An 18,396-nucleotide genomic window follows, 5' to 3' on the forward strand; every position below is an offset into this window, starting at 1 on the left:
TACCCATCGGTCTTGATGTTCCCAATCACTGAACTGGGCGTCCTTTCTTTTGTGTCCATTGTTGCATTCGAGTATGGGATGAATTCCACCCCCCGGGGTCTTCGAGTTGCTTGGATTGGCTTCAATGCTAGGCAAAATGTCGCCTCTGCCAGGGTTCTAATTTTCCAGATGAAGATGGGCAATGTGTCGTTCTTCATCTTCCTCTACCGGTAGTTTCTCTATGCTCGGCTTACTTCTGGTCCATCTCTCCCGGCCACTTCTCATACAGCGTTCATAATAAGCCTACAGCCCACTCTTCCGCGATCCCAGGAACGGCCCTGATCCGCTTCTTTCTGCCACTTTTACCAATCCCATCTCTATCCTCGCGATCATCCTCCCCGGGGGAAGTGACCTCACAGCTCTGCCACCCCGCTGCTTTGTGATTGCAGATGTGACAACCCACACCACCCATCTGCATGCGGCGACATCATAGTGTGCCGCAAGCCGTCCAACCGCCGTCTGCGCGTCAGAGGCTCCCCGTCGCCGGCTATCTCGTATCCCTGACTGCTGTTGCCGCGCTTTCACAATGTCCTTTGTTAATCTCTCGCGCCCCCCTCTCGACCATCGCTCACACAGCGATTCACATGCCCGGCCGAGGTTCAATACGCAAAACACATCCGACCGTCTAAGGGAGGGGTCCGGTCTCCGATCTCAACCGTTCTCAATGACGAGCAACATAAAAAAAGGCAGGAAATCGGTGTTCAAAGAGCTTGGGCTTGACGACAACTTTAGCGATGATTGCGCCTCATCCGCCACCGAACATTTTCAACATTCTCGCGAGCGGAAGGAAACCATGTCAATGGAAAGAGAGTTTGGACAAGTATCTGGGTTGGCGCCTAAGCACGGCGACGCCTTGAATGATGCCGACGATGACGGCGACGGCGACGACGACGACGACAACGATGGAGAGAGCAGGCATTCCGGCACCGAACAGCGCGAGGACCCCGGCGAGTCCGAATCTCGTCATCGGAACATAAATCAGTTTGCGAAGCACCCGTGGTACATCAAGTTGTCGCAGGGTTATCGGCGGCCGCGGATCAAGGCGGCTTCAAGTGCGCCACCTCCCACCGTCTCGAGCCTACAGCGGCTCGGCATGATCGCATTGCTCATCGCTGTCATCCTCCCGGCCTTTAGTTATAACAACGGTCGTCAGAAGATTGGGACTGGGGCGGACGCGGGCGTCATACGCCCAAGAGATACAACGCCGACAAACGTCTGCATGAGATGGGCGCAGCAAGGTTCGTGTTGTGTTTGGTCAGATTATTAACCCGACTAACACGGCACAGCGGCTCTCTTGAACGGAACTCTGTACATTTACGGTGGTCAGTCCAAAACCGTGGCATCACAGACCATCAACACGTGGAGTAAGCGTGCCGGAACCCCTGAAAGAAGAGGTGAAGCGAGACATTCTAACGCGTTTCACGCAGACAACGACTTCCTTACCCTCGACCTGACGAAATCGTGGGATACGAAGTCCCCTTCCCTAAAAGGGTTAACGATACCCAACGGACCACCCGCAGTCGCCAACGGTTTCTTGTGGCGAGATTACAATAACCTCTACCTCTATGGAGGCCAGTTTGCCGATAACGATGGCGCAGAAGGCGTCTACGCCACGGTGGCTCCGATGTCAATCTGGCGTTACTCCATCAAGGATCAATCCTGGCTCGAATTCAGAGACCCTCGCACCTCAGCCGGTAACTACTCGACCGCGGCCAACATGCCTGTCCAGCGCTCTGCAGAAGGCGCGGGCCTGTCAGTGCCTGAGCTTGGCCTGAGTTGGTATTTCGGGGGCCACCTCGACTGGCTCACAACCGAGGGCTGGTCGACCCAAACTCCTAGGGTATATCTAAAGAGCCTTCTGGAGTTCACCCACCCCGGCTACATGAACACCGGGGTCGACGCGCTGCGCGGTGCCGGGGCCGCCGACGGCGGCGTCTTCCGGAACATCACCGAGGGCGGCCTGCAGGAGACCGACGCCTTTCCCGAAAGGGCGGACGGCGTGCTGGTCTTCGTCCCCGGCTGGGGCGTCAGAGGCGTCTTGATTGGCATGGCCGGGGGATCGGACAAGACATTCGTCGACGATCTCGGGACCCTCGATGTCTACGACATTGCCACGTCGGAGTGGTACCACCAGCGGACCACCGGCGACAGGCCAACTGTGCGCGTCAACCCATGCGCCGCAATCGCTAGCGCCCCGGACGCTTCAAGCTTCCAGATCTATTTCTTTGGAGGCCAGAACCTCCAACCTTATGTGAGTCTTGTGTCATTTGAATAGGGTGTTCCTCGACGCTGATACTTTGCTCAGAGAAACCAAACCCAGTACAACGACATGTATATCCTTTCCATCCCCGCGTTTACCTGGATCAAGGTGGACGCAGGCGAGGGAGTTCCCGCCCCCCGAGCCGGGCACACGTGTACCATGCGCGACGGCCAGATTATCGTCGCGGGCGGGTACCTCGGCGAAGACTCTCAATGCGAATCCCCGGGTGTGTACGTATTTGACGCGAGCAACCTCGAGTGGACAAGCGGGTTCAAGGCTGGAGACCACCCAGCGGATCTTAACCCCGAAAACTCCGTTGCGGCCGGATCGTACGGTTACCAGGTCCCCGGCAAGGTGCAGAGCGTCATCGGCGGCAACTCCGAGGGCGGGGCCACCGCGACGACCCCGGCCGCCGGCCCTGCCACCGGCGGTCCGTTCGCAACCGGTAAGCCTCCGGTTTTCACAGTCACGCAGGGCGGCTCGACCGCCACGGTCACCTCTTTTGGTCCGACCAGCACCTCTGCTCCCGGCGAGAGTCCGGGAGGCAGCAGGGGCACCAACCCCGGCCTCATCGCGGCGGGCGTAATCGCCGGCGTCCTCGGGGCCCTCGCGCTGTATCTGGGTTTCTGCGCATGGCTGTACCGGCGTCAGGTCGCCGCCTACAAGCGGCACCTGTCCCAGGTCAATCGCTACTCGGGCGCCAGCCCCATGCAGTTCGGGGCCGCCGGCTTCTTCCCCGGTCGCGCCGAGAAGAGCAGTCGCAGGCACAACCGCGACAACAGTATCGTCAGCGAGGAGTCGTTCTCGTGGGTCGGCACCGGCGTGGAGCCCAAGTGGATGACGGACGATCCCACGCCGGGCTCCGGCTCCGGCGGCACCGCCAGCGGCGGTAGCGGGAGCGGGCCGAAGAGGAAGAGCGAGGATGCGAGGACGTTCAAGAGCGGCCCGAGCGGGAACGACCCGCGGACCAGCTCAAGCAGACACCCGAACACCGACAACGACAGCATCTCGAGCACGGAGCAGCTGCTCGACGGACAGGAGCCGAGTTTCTTCTCGGTCGTCATGGGCCCCAGACGTGCTCTGAGGGTTGTCAACAGCACCGAATAGATGGTAGTATGCGTACGAGAGTCCGGGTGGAGATCTGAGAGACGGAACACGAGTACACGAGAACACGACTTCCTATATATATACACGCCTGAGGGGAGTACCCGCAATCGCTAGATACCCTTCTTATTATGTACACATGTGGATATTTGAGCGATTTCTTTATTTATTTTTCTCGGACAAATACATCCTGATGTTCATATGCCTCTCTTGAGCTGTCTTGCACTATTGAATGATTGTCTCTTTGTCTTCCTCATTTGGCTAATTGTATCTTGCGCGCGGAACGTTACTACCATCCACGGCATGCAAATGCGACGCGACAATAGCGTGACGTGGACACCTCAAACGATTTGCCAATTGTCAATGGGAGGAAAGAGGGACGCATGGAATCGGGACGATACCAAGGACGGTTCCGTGAGGTACTCGTGAACAGTGACGGGTAAGACACGAGGGTCCGAGGATATCACTAAGGATGGCATTATTGGTCGAGTGCATGCCGACCAACGTGCCCTTTTAGGTATGGCAAAGGCACGGGCCGGTGACGCTAGCTTGTGATAATTGAATAATAGCTCCAAATCGAGGAATATCTACCTGTCGACCGAATCACAGAGTTCCCGCTCACATATCCCCACGATGTCAATGTGAACACAGCGCAAATTAGACTCGACCCCAACGCATTCTACGTGATATTTTGTCATTCAACGCTTGTTTATTCGTCGTATCGGGAAGGATCGGACGAGGCAGCTTGTGGGCAAACAGTCTGCAGATCAAGGTTTGCGCCGGATTCCAGACTGACCCTTACAAAAGTCCTTCCAACGACGATCCTGCGGGGCCCCGGGGGAGAGAGACGTTTGCACAGATCGATTACGGATACTACACAGAGTCGTGTTAATCTCGCGTTCAAAACTTTGATCTGAGTGCCAATGCTATTTATGGCGAACAATCCAGCGTGGCCGAGAAAACGTTCTCAAAGTCTCGGCTGCCAGACCGCCCAAGTCCGTCCGCATGCCTCTTGGCTGGCTGGGCTGATGACAGAAGGGGAGGGAAAAAGAGAGAGAGAGGCATTTCTTGTTAAAGTTGTCATGTTTTCTCGGCTCTTGACTCGCAGGCCCCCCCCGATCTGAAAAGCGACAAACCTTTTTACATTGCGATACTTGAAGCCACCCGCGTCCCTTTGGAGTGTTGCAGTATCAAGAAGCACGCCATTGGCCATCCCCGGGATCCCGAGTCAGCCTCGATGGTACTGCGCTGTCCACAGATGCCAAAGGAAGCAGCACCGGCAATGCCGATGGGCTTGTAGGGATGAACATCTTTGAGCAGAGGCTGCAGGGCACCCCCCCGGTGAGTTCGAGAGGCCCCCTGCCTCCTCGAAGCACGGAGCTGCTCTTGGTGTCACATTCGGCGAGATTGGCGGCTGTCTATTGGCACTACCGTCCAAGTCCCCGCGACTGGGCCTGCCTGTCGAGCACATGGTTTATTTGAGGCTAGAATCGCGGGCGGGTATCTCCACCGCCCAGCGGGCATACCGCAGTACTCTTGCGAAGATCGACATGCCGGCAGGCTCATTTCAGATGTCTCGCAATACAGCTGCTGTGGCACGTACTGCGGACAAACATGTTGAGATGATGTTGGGTATAAACACGCGCGGGGAACCTTCCCTCCCATCGTCGTGATGTTTAGTCCAACAGCCCAGTTCGACATCGCCAGCCTGTCTCTCGTTTACACCCAGGTCCCTCCTTGTAGTCGTTAGCCCGCCATGAAGTTCTCTGTCGGCTCCCTTGTGCTCTCCGCAGCATCAAGCTTGGCCCTCGCCCTGCCGATCGATGATGCCCAGGTGTACGACGCCGTCATCGTCGGAGGTGGTCCCGCCGGTCTCAGCGTCGCCAGCGCTCTCGGCCGCGTACGCCGCAACACCCTGCTCATTGACTCTGGCGAGTACCGCAATGCGCCTACGAGACACGTGCACGACGTGATCGGCTTTGATGGTATGTTGGATCGCAGCCCAGCCGCTTAGGTTCTCTGTGAGAAAAGGGTGCTCTAACACTTCCTCAGGCGTCACCCCGGCATGGTACCGGTTCTCGGCCCGCCAGCAGATTTCTCACTATGAGACCGTCACCATGACCAACGGCACAGTCACCAAGATCTCGGGTAACGACAAAGAGAACTTTGTTGTTTCGGCCAGCTACATCGATGGCTCGACCAAGGACATCCGTACGCGCAAGGTCGTCCTCGCCACCGGCCTGAAGGACGACCTCCCCGACACCCCTGGCCTCTGGGAGAACTGGGGCAAGGGCATCTACTGGGTATGTTCTCGCGGATCGATGGTCTTCCTCCCTTCACTGTACTAAGAAACCGCAGTGCCCTTGGTGCGACGGCCACGAGCACGCCGACCAGCCCCTCGGCCTGCTGTCCGCCGACTTCAACGACCTCCCGTCCCTCGTCCGCGAGATCGCGACGCTCAACACGGACGTCATCGCCTTCGCCAACGGCACCGACACGCCCGACGCCCGCAACAAGACGGAGGCCAAGAACCCCAAGTTCCAGGAGTACCTCGATCTGCACAAAGTCAAGATCGAGAACCGCACCATCGCCAAGATTACCCGCCTCCGGGACGGCGGCGACCCGCCCCACGACCCCTCGCTGCCGACGGCGCCCGAGAACGATCTCTTCTCGGTCAGCTTCGTCGAGGGCGGCGAGCCCGTCGAGCGCGCCGCCTTCCTCGTCAGCTACCCCGACGAGCAGCGCAGCACCATCGGCGCCGAGGCCGGCGTCCAGCTCTGGGGCGGCCGCCTGGCGGCCGACGTGTCCAAGGGCCTCTTGACCAACGTGCCGGGCATCTACGCCGTCGGCGACGCCAACTCGGACAACAGCACCAACGTGCCGCACGCGCTGTACACCGGCAAGCGCGCGGCCGTGTTCCTGCATGGTAAGTCCACGGCATCTTTGCCACCATCTTGAATCCGCCTTGGACAAACATTGGCTGACTTTTTTCTTTTTTCTCAGTGAAACTTGCAAAGGAGGACCAGGCCAAGGAGACTGGCGTGGACGTCGGGTCTCTGAAGAGAGAGGCGGAGTTGAGCGAACGCTCCGTCTGGGAGGTCGCCAACGGCCAGCCCGGCGACATTCTCTACGCTGGAGAGTACGACCAGTAATTCTTAATAATGTTGGGCTTCTAGGATACCTAAAAGTTTGCTTAGTTTAGCGCCTCACATTGGAGATGGCCAATGTCAAAACTTTTCTTTTTTGACAAAGTTTCGCTTTTAGGTTGTTCTTCGTTGCTCTCCCCTCCTCTTCGCTCAGGCCGCCTCGTCCTCGATCTCCAATTCGCCGACTTTGAATTTCTTGCCCTTCATGTCCGCGTAGTCCTTGTGGTCGTGGTAGTTCCTCACGCGCTCCCTCACGTACTGCAGCCCCCGCACCAGCTCGGCGTCCTCGGCGTCCTCGCGCACGAGGCCGAGCCTCTTCAGCAGCGGCGACGGCGCCGGCTTGATGTCAACGTCGTCGCCGGGCCGTACGAAGTAGAACAGGCCCTGGCGAAACAGGTGGGCCTGGTCCTCGGGCGGCCGCACGACGCGGTGCGTCGTGGACTTGAGGTAGCCCGCGGACCAGAAGTCGAGCGTGTCGCCGACGTTGCAGACGATGCCGTCGTCGACGGGCGGCACGTAGCGCCAGTCGCCCGCCGCCGTCTTGATCTGCAGGCCGGCAACGTCCTGGCTCCAGAGCAGCGTCAGGGAGCCGAAGTCGGTGTGGGCCCGCGACCAGGTGTTTGCGACCTTGAGGTCGTCGGCCAGCGGCCGCGGATGGTAGCCCATGTAGCGCAGGTGGTCCTCGCTGGGGGACTCGTAGGCGTGACGGGAGGAGAAGTAGTCCTCGGGGAGCTCGAGGATGGTTGAGAAAAGGGTGAAGACTTTGCTCGCCAGCTCGAGTGAGCGCTAATGGGGGCCACGTGAATATCAGGGGAGGGCAGCTCATTGCGGTCGGAAACGTACTCTCGAGAAGTCTTCAATTTCCTTGAGAAAAGGCTCAAAGAACGGGTGAAAAGGCTCGTTCTGGTAATGCGCGATGAACTTGGCAATGTTCACGGACTCCACGTTGTTAAGCACGTCGGTGCCCTGCATTTTCTTATCATGCGCCTTGGTGTATGTTGTCAGCATGAGACTAACAACATATCAAGATGCGACATGGCTGCAGTCAATCCTACCGGTCTGTACCCAAAGTAATTGCCTTTGGCAAAGTCACAGGTGTTACCTGGCCTTGCCTTGTCCTCTGTCTTGAGACTGAAGAACCCTTGCCCGATGTCATACTGTCGCTGCACTTCCTCTGGCGTGAAGCCAGTGTTTATGAGACTGAAGAAGCCCGTTTCGTGGACCTGGGATTCTCCTCAGCTCTGGGGCATTTCTGATGCAAAAAGAAAAAAAGAAAAAAAAAAAAGGAACAAAGGGAAAAAGGGAAAATGGGAAAATGGGAAGTTGGCTTACGGCTTGGCGGAGGTCTTCGGCCAACTGCTTCTTCCCGCCCGGCTGGTCGAATTTGCCAATGTCAATCACGGCGATATCTGCCCACGGAAGCTCGCATTTGGTCTTCGCCGGACGTTGCCATTTCGGCAACGGGGCTGTTTCTTGAGAAATGGCCGACGGCATGATATGTTTGGCGCCTTGTGATAGATAGTTTGAGGGGTACACTGAAGTGATGCTCAGCCGGCCTCTGGAAAGACATCGATAAAGTCCGCGTTGACTTTCATAAATACCCCCTCCGTCTGATGTCACTGCCTTGCCCCCCGTCATCTCCCCCGCGCCGGTACCATTCTGCCACACGGAGATCGATGGCCGGATTTCGAGCACGCCATCTACCGGCAGGATGAGGAACATGACCCTATGGCCGTGGTTGGCCGGCGCCTCCAACGTCCTACTTTGTAATTTCTTCCGCTGACGCTCGCCGCATATCGGGCACAGCATGGTTTATTTATCTTCGCTGGAGGTCTGCGAGTCCTGCGATCTCGCATCGAGTTTTACACGACGCAGAGCTCCCATCGTCGCTGGCAACGTCGCGGTGCCAGGCTCTTTGGGCAGTAATTGCAGTACACATCAGTTCCGTAGTAAAGTATTAATCGAGGCAGCTTATAATTACAATGAGGTCTTCCATCAATTATGTTGACATGTCGACAATCGCATGATCACAGAGTCGCTGCTGTTGACATCGTGACGATCAGTCGTACATGACCAACTTTGGTATCGACCCACGTCATATTCCCACTCGGAATCCTCGATTCCCAATGAAATAACGCATCTGTAGTGTAGGGGTTATCATCCCAGCCTTCCATTTCTATGTAAACGATAGCTGGGGACTCGAGTTCGAGTTTCGACAGATGCATATGCAAACGTTTATTTCACTTTTTACTCCTCGTTATATCTTCTTATTTTCCGTCCGTGAATATCCTCCTTTCTTTTTTCTCCTCGATTTCTTTTCTTTTCAAAATAAATTAATATAGTTGCTGGTCGGAACATGTCCAAAATTGCCAGCTCTCTCCCGTTCAAAAGGCCCCAAAACAATGATATGCCAAAAGATAACGGTAGTAGTTTGGCACTTTTCAGGTCACATCCACCGTTCGACTTGCATTGGCGATGCTGTGCACATGGCCCTGCAATAAGGCGTGCTTCTTGCAGCGCCATCTTGACCTTGAACCTGCATAATCGGCATTCAGAGATCTCCGGGGCTGAGATGCATGTCGATACAATTATGGGGCTCACTCATCTTGGAGATTTCCTCCTTCAACAACTACTTCATCTCAGTTGATGTTCTCATTCCCGGTGCAGCCCCGTGCACAAGTGCATTGACGTCTCAGAGCAGTGAGCCTACAACTCATCATCGTCGTCACTCAAGTCCGTCATAGGCCTTCAGACAGCGCCGACGCGCGGGATACCCCTGCCGGACGAAGAGAAGCCGCTGTTTAAAATGGCCCATCGCAAGGTCGACAAACGGTTGCTTTTGTGGTACTCTTTTGAACACCTCATTATGCGCATCCATGTTAGCAACATCAGTAACGCGGCCATCATCAACCTTGAACAAGGCACCGGCATCCGGAAACAGCTCGGGAATCTGTCTAGCTCGCAATGAGCCTGGACGTTAAGCATCTTCCATTACCCTTACATGTTCTTTGAGCCGCTCGCCACACTTGCATTGAAGAGATTCTCTCCCTCCGTTTGGATGAGTAGAACAACGATCACCTGGGTATGTGGAACTACTGACCATATATGGCGTTGCTACTGACCAATCGTCAAGGGAATCATATTCATGTGCCAAGGCGCAACCCAGAGCTATGCTGGCGTTCTTGCCTGCCGGTTCTTCCTAGGGCTCGCCGAAGCAGGCTCCTACCCGGGTGTTCTGTACCATCTCAGCTTCTGGTACCCTACCCATCAGCTGCCCCTAAGAATCGTAACCATGTTATATAATAGACACGAATGAAGCTGTTGCTGAGAGGTGCAGGGCTTCTTCTACGCTTGTGGGAAGTTTTCCGGCACGATTAGCGGCCTGCTCGGTGGGCGCACCAAAAACTATTGAAATAACGTTCGCTAATTCCTAGCAGCATATGCTATTTCATTTAAGAATGGCGTCGGGGGCCTGGCTGGCTGGAGATGGGTTAGTCGCTCTTCCAGCTTGCTTGCTTCAGGACCCGGCTGACTTTTACAAAGTTGTTCATTCTGGAAGGCATTCTTGCAATCTTGTGCGGCATCTACACGTTCTTCTTCCTGCCCAACTGCTAGTCTCGACGTCCTTGTCACGGAGGCCATAACTATGATGTGTGAAGCCGATGACCCAGTAGACCCCGAGACTGTCAAATTTCTCACAGAACCCGAAAGAGAGATCATCATACCTGATCTTCCAGAGCAAGCACCGACAATGAATGCCAAGACTTTCAACTTTCAGCAAATCGAGGAGCTCTTCCGCCACCCCACGTTCGTCCCATTTCTGATGATCTGGGTAACACACGGCATTGGGAGTTGGGGCATTTCCTTCGTTTTGCCGACAGTCATCTATGAGCTGGGGATCTCCAACACAGTAATCTCGCAAGTGATAACGATGGTGCATAGTCCAAACCGCCCAAAGGTCGCCCGAGGACGATCGCTGACCTTCAGTAGCCTCCTTTCACTCTCGTCTTCGTCATTCTTTTGTCACTCGCATTCCTCGTCCATACTCGGCGGCTGAGCCCGTGGGTTGCTGGGTTGTGCCTAGAGGCCGCCCAGATTGTCTTTTATGTGCTGCTTATTACGGTCAAGAACTCAGTTGCGAAGTATGCTTGCCGGATCTGACTATAATAGAGGCTAGCGGCTACCTTTCCCTGAGATACATCTTTGTCATGATTGCGACCGCCGCATCCCAAAGTTTCTTTGCCGTCATTTGGCCGGGTGAGAAACGCATGCCGGCATTGATGGGAGGAAACGACATCAGCTAACGTGCTGACACCGCAGAGCGTATTAGAGCTGCCAAGGGAACAACAAGCGCTGGCTTCGCTATTGGCATCACCAATGTAAGAAATCGAACGTTCCATCTGACAAGCAACGGTAGATGAAGAGGAAAACCTGACCGAAATCAATTTCTAGGCCTCAGGCCAACTTATGGGAATTGTAGTATGTTATTACCTTCTCTCCATGCCTTTCATACCGCTGATGAAGTGTAGGGCCCCCAGATATATCAACCTAAGTTCGGACCGACGTGTCGTGTGAGCTACTCTTGCTCTATTGGATTGCTGTGTGGCACCCTCTTGGCCATCTCCATCGCTTGGTCTTTTGTTGCCCGGCAGGATCGTGATGAGAACCTCCAGACAAGCGGGGCGGGAGGGTCAGACACAGAAACTAGAGTTTCCACAGAAGCAGAAGCACAGCAAGTCAAGACTTGACGGGGGTTCATAAACCATCGAGAAGGATACCGTGCGGAATGATTAGGACTTATCCGAGCTACAAACTTTACAGGAGCTTGCGTGGCTTGGGTTAATCTACTACAGCCTGGATATTGCTGTTCGGCGGAGCTAAAGGTAGTCTTGGGTGCTAGGCGCCGATGACGGCTTGTCCATCTCGCTGTCATCTGGCGGCGGCCAGTGCTCAGAAGGATCCGGCCGTGGCCTCAAGCATCGTTAAAGATGCTCTGGTCAAGAAAGCAGCCGAAATTCTCCACTTCCTCCTTCTGTGGTCGATGCCTCGCGGCCGATGTATCGTTATGGCGTGGACTCACTTGTAGCGCTTGAGGGACTGAACTAGATTTCCAAGGAAACAAAAGCGAACATGCCTCGAAATCCTGGCGGCTACGCCCTTAGATTTATTTACGATGCAGACTGCTGAAAAGGGCAAGCTTTTCGAAGGGATGTCTTTCTGTCAAGGAATGATACATTGGGGACAAGCACATCTTTGGTTTATTCTCTCTTTCCAGTATTACGCTATAGTTTATCTGACTGTTCCTACCAATAGATAGAAAGGTCATACTTCGGCACTGCTAATGTAATAGGCTGTAATACAGCTTCCGGCCTGATATCTATGTCTAGAAGAGCTAGGCTGTGCGACTAGAGCTTGACTGAGCTTATCTGTGCCCACCTCTAATCCCACATATCGCCCCAGAGTGCCACAAGTCGATGTTTCTGTTGCGTGTTAAGTTGTGCCCGTTCTGACAATGGCGTGCTGCCTCTTCTTATCTTTTTGATGTACTGCAACAACAGTGCAAAGCCTGGAGTATCACCTTTCGGGTGGGTCCTGACATGCTCATGTAGGCTTTTCAGTGCTCGTTCAAGGTGATAAAGTACGATGACTACTGTAAACCGCTACCTTGGATGCATCGTTGCATACCAGACTTCCTTCGCGTCCGGTAAAACCTCGTCGGAAGCGCATTTGAAATGGCTTTTCCTCGCCTAGGGCAGACATACCGGTCATGCCTCTTTCAAACCATAGTCGTCGGGCTCGTGGCCTTTTGCGAGCCGCGTACGCCGTGGGCGCGACGCACTGGCCGAAGCAAGAACCAGATGGTCCTGGGCTTCTCGCTGTAGGCCGTGACCATCCCCTTCACGCTTCTCGCCGTGTTCGGCGATTGGAACCAGGGCGGCGGGGACGAGGTTGGCAGCCCGGACGAGACAGACAGCGACCTGGAAAGAGTGGCCGTGCAGGGAAAGACGGATGCCGTTTGTGCTAGCATTTGAGCATTTAACAGTCTGTCACGGGAGGGTATTTTGGAGAAGGAAAAGCGTATTGATGGGTATAGTCGCTCTGAACCCCCCATAAGCGGTCTAGTGCAATTCACCCGGTATTACATATAATATCACAATACGTAAAAATCCCGATACGCAGCACTGCTGACCTGTGGCGCACCTCAATCTCTTAATTCGTTATAGGAAACCCGATAATGCAGAGCAACTACCAAATCTGACTTCACTTCAACCACGGCCTGAAAGTTTTGGCTGGCAGGCCGAAGTGAAAGTCGTCACCGGCAGAAACTCTACACACCCACCCAGCCACCATGCGAGGCCATAGGTCCAAAGGACCGGTGTATAGACAAGTTATCGAACATGCTTTGGGGTGCGCATATAATAAATGGCGGTTCCGCTGTTTCCTGAACTACAATGCAAAGCCGCAAATCTCGCAGCGTAGCTCGGATAGTTGACATGACGGAAGCGAGGACCAATACTCCGTTGTTGCTGCTTGAACAGTGTGTACCTCAAGAGTTTACTAGGATCCTTCGGCAAACAGGTATCAATGGGACGACCTGCACGGGAGTTTTGTCTTGAATGTATGCAATACTAAGCTCAGACTCTGAACCTTATGCAATAAGACCCGTCCCCGCCTTGTCCCCCGGGAGACCGTCTCGGTGCCGTTCGTTCAAGATGGATAGCCTGGCATTGCCAAGACAGTGTTTCCATTCGCCAGAAACATTCGGGAGGTTTCTCTGGGCAGGCGCCTCATAGGAACACTCTGCTACAAGTCTCCAAAACATAAAAGGCTATTCGTTGAACTCAGCAGAAGACTGCCTGAAGTTACTGGTGACCGGTATTTGATCGAGCATGGCAAGTCCTCCCCTCCTTTGTAGATGCCATTGGATTCAACGCACAACACTCACAACCGATTCCCGTTCGTCTAGTTAGGCATGAGGTGGTATGCTACTATGCTTAAGCCGATAATACGTAGGACATGTAACGGTGGTGTTCACGACCACAAATCAATTTCATACGGCAAATATACCGCCTCCCCGAAAGAAGGCATTCCACTGTTGCCATCGTACACGACCCAGGGGTGTGAAAGGGGCGAGGTGATGCAAAGGCGTGCGGCCAAGCGAAACGAACACCCGGACCACGTTGATCAAGTTGCAGGTTGTTGATGCCATGGTAAATATCATTGGCATCTTCATCAGAAATCGAATGCCTTGAACGGGTCTGTTAGAACGGTTCTGCCACAACGGAGCCGAACACTTTGTTTTGATTCTCAGTACCGGCACGTGATCAAGACGACCTCGGTCCAGTCCGTCAGTGTCTCGCACACCCCACACTTCGATGCACGCCATTAACGGCCAACTTTGTATCCCGCCCCCTCCCCCATTGGTCTCGTCATTATAGCATCATCCATAAACATCACACACACACGCTCACCACATCCCAGCGGAAAACTCACTCAAAGATCCATCCGTAACCGACTGTAACCCACAAGCGTCAACATCCACCATGGCTCAGGACCCCCCCGCCGAGATGCGCCGCTGGCAGGTGGCCAGCCCGGGTGCCTTAATCAAGGGCCTCACTCTCACCACCGGCCCCGCGCCCGCCGCCTCCGCCCTCAAGCCGGACCAGGTGCTCGTCCGCGTCGTCGCCGCCGGTATCAACCCGGTCGACTACAAGTTCCTGGAGCTCGGAGTCGTCGCCAGGGCCTCGATGTCCTTCCCCTGGACGCCCGGGCTGGACTACTCCGGCCACGCCGTCGCCGTCGGCTCCGCCGTCGTCGACGTCAAGCCCGGCGACGCTGTCTTCGGCCGCATCGACTTCGCGACCGCGCAGGGCACCCTGAGCGAGTACATCATCGCCGGCCGCGAAGGCGTCGCCGCCCTCCCCGGCGCCAAGGACGCCGACCTCGAGAAGGCCGCCGGCGTCGGCACGGCCGGCCTCACGGCCTACCAGACCATCGTGCCCTACGCCAAGGCCGGCGACGAGGTCTTCATCAACGGCGGCTCCGGCGGCTGCGGCACCTATGGCATCCAGATCGCAAAGGCCGTCGGCTGCCGCGTCACCGTCACGTGCTCCACGGCAAAGGTCGACCTGTGCCGCTCCCTCGGCGCCGACGATGTCATCGACTACCGCACCGCCGACGTCGTCGCTGCCCTGCGCGCGCGCGGCCGCGTCTTCGCCCTCATCGTCGACAACATCGGCAACGCACCGCGGAACCTGTACAAGGCGGCCGACGACCTCCTCCTGCCCGGCGGCCGCTACAAGTTCGTCGGCGGCAACCTCTCCCTCGCCCTCGTGCCCAGCCTGCTCCTGCCGGGCTTCCTCGGCGGCGCGAAGAACAAGTTCGAGGCCTTCGTCACCAAGAACTCGCACGACGACCTGGCGCAGATGGCCGCGTGGATGGCCGAGGGCAAGGTCCGGACCGTCGTCGACTCGACCTTTGAGTTTGAGGACGTCGTCAAGGCGTACGAGAAGCTCAAGGGGGGGTCCTCCACAGGCAAGATTCTGGTGCGTGTCGCGAAGAAGGCCTGATGACTGTCGCGGTTGAGTCGCGAGGGCGAAGTTCCTCGACCGATAGTGACGTTTGCCTCTGAATCTCCCTCGCGACGGTTGTTTTGAGCTCGTCACTCCTGGCCTGGCTGCCTGTCCTGTTATTGTTTCTTTCCCACGGTTGTATTGGAAGGGGGTGCATATCCAGGTGTCATGTAATGCTAGCAGACCAAAGACACATGAAAGCTGCAGGCAAAAAGCGAGGTGAGTCACACTTTAGGCACGCAGTGATGGCGCCGTCATTTCAATATCACAAGACACTGCTCCGAGACTTGGTTTGAAATAAAGTGTGCATTTGCGGGTATCTCTTCATGTTCACGGCAAACTGGCAGGGTGTGGTACATCGAATCGAGGCCATTGTGCATCGCAGCATGACGGGTGAAAGACCAATTTTCCATGTCAGCGTAGCAAGGCCGTTCACACAAACGGGATGGTACGAGACCGGTGCCTCAGCCAGACCTCTTCCGAGAATCTGGATCGGAGCAGGTGAAGGAGATCTTCGGCCTCGTCGGTCCGACCAAGTTTTGTGAGGTGGCTGACGGCATCCATGCCCATGTATATGACTCTTGTGGCCAGATGGTGGATGAAGACTGAACTGCTGAGGCGATCGTCTTGTAGGAATTTCAAGGCGCTTTCATGGTTGGGTTTGGTGGGATGGTGAAGCTCCAAATGTGCGCGGTCAAGTTGCATGGGCCGCCCGATGCGATTGGCAGTTCCCAAATACGACTCAAAAAGCGCAGCTGACGGCAGTGGCCTTTTCCATGCTTCGACGGTCGACCTCCAGGATAGCAGCCGCCAAGGATGCAGCAGGATCCCAGATTGCTGGGGGGCCGACTTCCATGTTGCATCCGCTCTGAGTAGCGCCGAAAAGGCCGTGTCGAGGTTCCTGTCCATCACGTCTGACTTGGACCATACCAGACTGGCGACCAGGGATCCCACGATCTTGCTGTTCTCCTCTGCCGGGCCTTCGCTCTGAACCAGTCGGTCTGCCCAAACCCATGCTACCTCCTCCAACCCTTCTGCCACCATGAATGGCACAAGCTCTTGGACGAACGATAAGTCTTCGAGGAAGTCAAGTGTCCGTTCCATGCCGGACGACCTGAGCCACTGAACGACCCGCGAGCCGGCTGCGGATGCCTTCATAGCGTCAGGAACCGAAATGGCGCTCGACTGGAGAATCTGCTGGCGCTTAGTCCGCAGACAACCGATTGCCGCCTTTCTTGTCATCATGCCCCGCGACACGGCCTCGTCAAAGACCTCCATTGGGTCTCGTGGGGTTGCGGATGACACGTTCTTGGGCTGGATGCCGTTCTTGAACAAGGGGTTGGAGAGGATGGCGCGCAAATGGCGGTCAGTCGGCCGGTGATGTGCGTTGTGAGAGGTGGAAGAGTGTTTGGAGGCGGAGGAGTCGGCATTTTCGGGAGTGTAACCATGCTCTTTGTCGAGATTGTGGCGGAAGGATGTCTTCAAGACGTCGAGGAGCCTCCTCGAATCTTTTGAGGAAAGAGGCAAGGGTTGGTGGATCGAGGGAATGGCATTCTTGATCGAGCTCAGAGGCTTGGTGGTGAACATGGCGGGAATGTGGGTGGGGTTCGAAATATCGAAAAAGAACAGCAGCACTGATGGCCTTTGGCTATCTCGCGCTAATATCCAAGAGACCCGGAGTGTGTTTGCTTGCCAGAGGCTTCGGAGGATGGAAGGGGGTTGTAACTATCTCGCCAACTAGGATGCGGTGGTGTGGTGATGTGCTGCTTTCAGACTGGCTGGGTACGCATTGTCACCGTGCCATGAAGTGATATTGCCCATCAAGCCCGGACTTGTCATGCCACCGATGGTCAGGTGACCTTGAGAATGCGGAGTTATCCCCTTACGCCTCAGGCTCTTAATGCTCATGATGGGCACGTGCCCTGGAGTGCGGGGGCTATTATTTCCGGGTCCTGCCGGGATCCGGAAAGGAGATTGTATTTTCCTCTGCCGAATGGAGCTGACTATGTGTAGGTACAAAGTACATGCATAAAGGCGCGGATTGGACGATTCCATTAGGGCGAAATGACGGTTTCGTGCTGCGTTCAGCCGGTGCAACATCAGACCTCCCATGTACTGACGACCTTAACGGACAAGGGTTGGTTTTGGGTGACGAATACAGCCTCGTGACCAGCTTAAGCATACCCTGCAGGCCAGCTTGGCCCCAGCACGTACGACACATGACGACCAGGGGAGCTCCGTCCAGAAATCCAAGACGCAGCCGAGGAGGGAAGCAAGGCGATGGCGCGATCCCTCACGGCAGCGCACAGCTACATAGTACGATGTAGACTATTATTACTTGGTTACTATTAAGTAGATAGTTTTACGACATGAAAGACAGCCGACTGCTCTGCCCTCAGTCAGTACAGGGACTGGACTGGAGGTGGTTTCTGACGCACAGGGCGGCTCAGCCTAGGATGCAGCTTGCCAAAACAAGTAAACACAGAGTTACAGTCGGAGTCGAACAATGGCATTCAGGCGCTCAATAGAATCGGCAGTAGTTTTATGGGAAAACGGGCAAAGTAGAGCGCTCCAACCAGCTTGCAACATTCTTCATGTCGACATTGTGCTACCTACAAAGTAGTGTATAATGGCCTCGCTGGCCTCGCTTGCTTAACTCATCGGTCTCCGCCAAATGAAAAGGACAGGCTCCAGATTTCTAGGGAGGAACACCAAGTCAGGTACCGGACAGAGAATAGAGGCAAGAACCTGCCTCGGGTAGTGCTACGGTACCTAGTATACCTCTTTGCCAGACGAACCTCATGCATAACGAAGCTCGCTTAGATACTTGGGGATACTTTGTCATCTAGCTTTGGACAGTGGCGAAGTGATGTACCTCTACATCCTCAGCCCAGCGATTGAGGCAGTGGATCTGCATGAGCCCGCTGGGAGCTGGCGACGCTAAGCCCAATCCGGACGAAAGGGGTCGTCATTCGCTGCAGGCGGGTTGCTCAGGCCCCAGAGACCTAAGTCTGACTGGACCTGACCATTGAGCGGATGGGCAGTCCGCTGCGCGACGCGAGGCAGCACAGGAAAGGAAAGAGAGAGGGGGGAAGAAAAAAAAAAAAGACGACAGGAGACCAACCAGTACTAAGGTACGGAGTACTTGTCTAAGTGCAAGAAGTGCCTAGGTACGTACCAGACCGTCTGACCTTGGCTCGCCTGCCTGGCAGCTCATTTATTGCTCGGTATCCGTACCTCACGTCATGTTCCTCGCCCTCACATCCATCACATC

The 18,396-nt window shown here is 55.5% G+C and overlaps 7 protein-coding genes and 1 non-coding gene across 8 annotated transcripts; 6 read left to right on the plus strand and 2 right to left on the minus strand.

Moving 5' to 3' along the window:
- Window positions 1-606: 606 nt before the first annotated feature.
- On the plus strand, window positions 607-3,597 carry LY79DRAFT_634118 (kelch domain-containing protein). The gene is made up of 4 exons (XM_060562226.1): window positions 607-1,277; window positions 1,326-1,403; window positions 1,467-2,290; window positions 2,345-3,597. The coding sequence occupies exons 1-4, from the start codon at window positions 704-706 to the stop codon at window positions 3,404-3,406; spliced, it is 2,538 nt and encodes an 845-aa protein (XP_060413133.1). The 5' UTR covers window positions 607-703; the 3' UTR covers window positions 3,407-3,597.
- A 1,562-nt stretch (window positions 3,598-5,159) lies between these two features.
- LY79DRAFT_517637 (uncharacterized protein) lies at window positions 5,160-6,555 on the plus strand (the record flags this gene model as incomplete). The annotated part of the gene is made up of 4 exons (XM_060554956.1): window positions 5,160-5,388; window positions 5,456-5,706; window positions 5,762-6,329; window positions 6,407-6,555. The coding sequence occupies 4 exons, from the start codon at window positions 5,160-5,162 to the stop codon at window positions 6,553-6,555; spliced, it is 1,197 nt and encodes a 398-aa protein (XP_060413134.1).
- LY79DRAFT_557074 (2OG-Fe(II) oxygenase superfamily protein) lies at window positions 6,307-8,169 on the minus strand. Its single transcript, XM_060558068.1, has 4 exons — window positions 7,882-8,169; window positions 7,605-7,772; window positions 7,393-7,536; window positions 6,307-7,335 (listed from the first exon to the last, which is right to left on the minus strand). The coding sequence occupies exons 1-4, from the start codon at window positions 8,041-8,043 to the stop codon at window positions 6,700-6,702; spliced, it is 1,110 nt and encodes a 369-aa protein (XP_060413135.1). The 5' UTR covers window positions 8,044-8,169; the 3' UTR covers window positions 6,307-6,699.
- Window positions 8,170-8,280: 111 nt separating this feature from the next.
- Window positions 8,281-8,702, plus strand: LY79DRAFT_557075 (uncharacterized protein). The gene has a single exon (XM_060558069.1). The coding sequence runs from the start codon at window positions 8,357-8,359 to the stop codon at window positions 8,555-8,557; it is 201 nt and encodes a 66-aa protein (XP_060413136.1). The 5' UTR covers window positions 8,281-8,356; the 3' UTR covers window positions 8,558-8,702.
- On the plus strand, window positions 8,686-8,773 carry LY79DRAFT_t156. The gene has a single exon. It is a non-coding gene; the product is annotated as a tRNA-Gly (tRNA).
- A 352-nt stretch (window positions 8,774-9,125) lies between these two features.
- LY79DRAFT_650518 (high-affinity nicotinic acid transporter) lies at window positions 9,126-11,297 on the plus strand (the record flags this gene model as incomplete). The annotated part of the gene is made up of 12 exons (XM_060562539.1): window positions 9,126-9,249; window positions 9,294-9,501; window positions 9,532-9,631; window positions 9,683-9,835; window positions 9,887-9,938; window positions 9,987-10,039; window positions 10,232-10,483; window positions 10,540-10,691; window positions 10,745-10,806; window positions 10,870-10,928; window positions 11,002-11,028; window positions 11,079-11,297. 12 exons carry the CDS (start codon window positions 9,126-9,128, stop codon window positions 11,295-11,297), a joined length of 1,461 nt encoding a protein of 486 aa, XP_060413137.1.
- A 2,626-nt stretch (window positions 11,298-13,923) lies between these two features.
- On the plus strand, window positions 13,924-15,253 carry LY79DRAFT_241927 (zinc-binding dehydrogenase). Its single transcript, XM_060551752.1, has one exon. The coding sequence runs from the start codon at window positions 14,094-14,096 to the stop codon at window positions 15,117-15,119; it is 1,026 nt and encodes a 341-aa protein (XP_060413138.1). The 5' UTR covers window positions 13,924-14,093; the 3' UTR covers window positions 15,120-15,253.
- Window positions 15,254-15,554: 301 nt separating this feature from the next.
- LY79DRAFT_670606 (uncharacterized protein) lies at window positions 15,555-16,709 on the minus strand (the record flags this gene model as incomplete). The annotated part of the gene is made up of 1 exon (XM_060563800.1): window positions 15,555-16,709. The coding sequence occupies one exon, from the start codon at window positions 16,707-16,709 to the stop codon at window positions 15,555-15,557; it is 1,155 nt and encodes a 384-aa protein (XP_060413139.1).
- Window positions 16,710-18,396: the final 1,687 nt, after the last annotated feature.

Source organism: Colletotrichum navitas (assembly GCF_030913465.1).
Source record: "Colletotrichum navitas strain CBS 125086 chromosome Unknown LY79scaffold_38, whole genome shotgun sequence".
NCBI lineage: Eukaryota > Fungi > Ascomycota > Sordariomycetes > Glomerellales > Glomerellaceae > Colletotrichum > Colletotrichum navitas.

Coding starts and splice junctions, on each gene's coding strand:
- LY79DRAFT_557075 (XM_060558069.1), top strand. CDS start 8,357: ATGGTTTATTTATCTTCGCTGGAGGTCTGCGAGTCCTGCGATCTCGCA.
- LY79DRAFT_241927 (XM_060551752.1), top strand. CDS start 14,094: ATGGCTCAGGACCCCCCCGCCGAGATGCGCCGCTGGCAGGTGGCCAGC.
- LY79DRAFT_634118 (XM_060562226.1), top strand. CDS start 704: ATGACGAGCAACATAAAAAAAGGCAGGAAATCGGTGTTCAAAGAGCTT. Junction 1,278..1,325: donor CATGAGATGGGCGCAGCAAG/GTTCGTGTTGTG, acceptor AACACGGCACAG/CGGCTCTCTTGAACGGAACT. Junction 2,291..2,344: donor GCCAGAACCTCCAACCTTAT/GTGAGTCTTGTG, acceptor TACTTTGCTCAG/AGAAACCAAACCCAGTACAA.
- LY79DRAFT_557074 (XM_060558068.1), bottom strand. CDS start 8,043: ATGCCGTCGGCCATTTCTCAAGAAACAGCCCCGTTGCCGAAATGGCAA. Junction 7,773..7,881: donor CCGAAGACCTCCGCCAAGCC/GTAAGCCAACTT, acceptor GGAGAATCCCAG/GTCCACGAAACGGGCTTCTT. Junction 7,336..7,392: donor AAATTGAAGACTTCTCGAGA/GTACGTTTCCGA, acceptor GGCCCCCATTAG/CGCTCACTCGAGCTGGCGAG.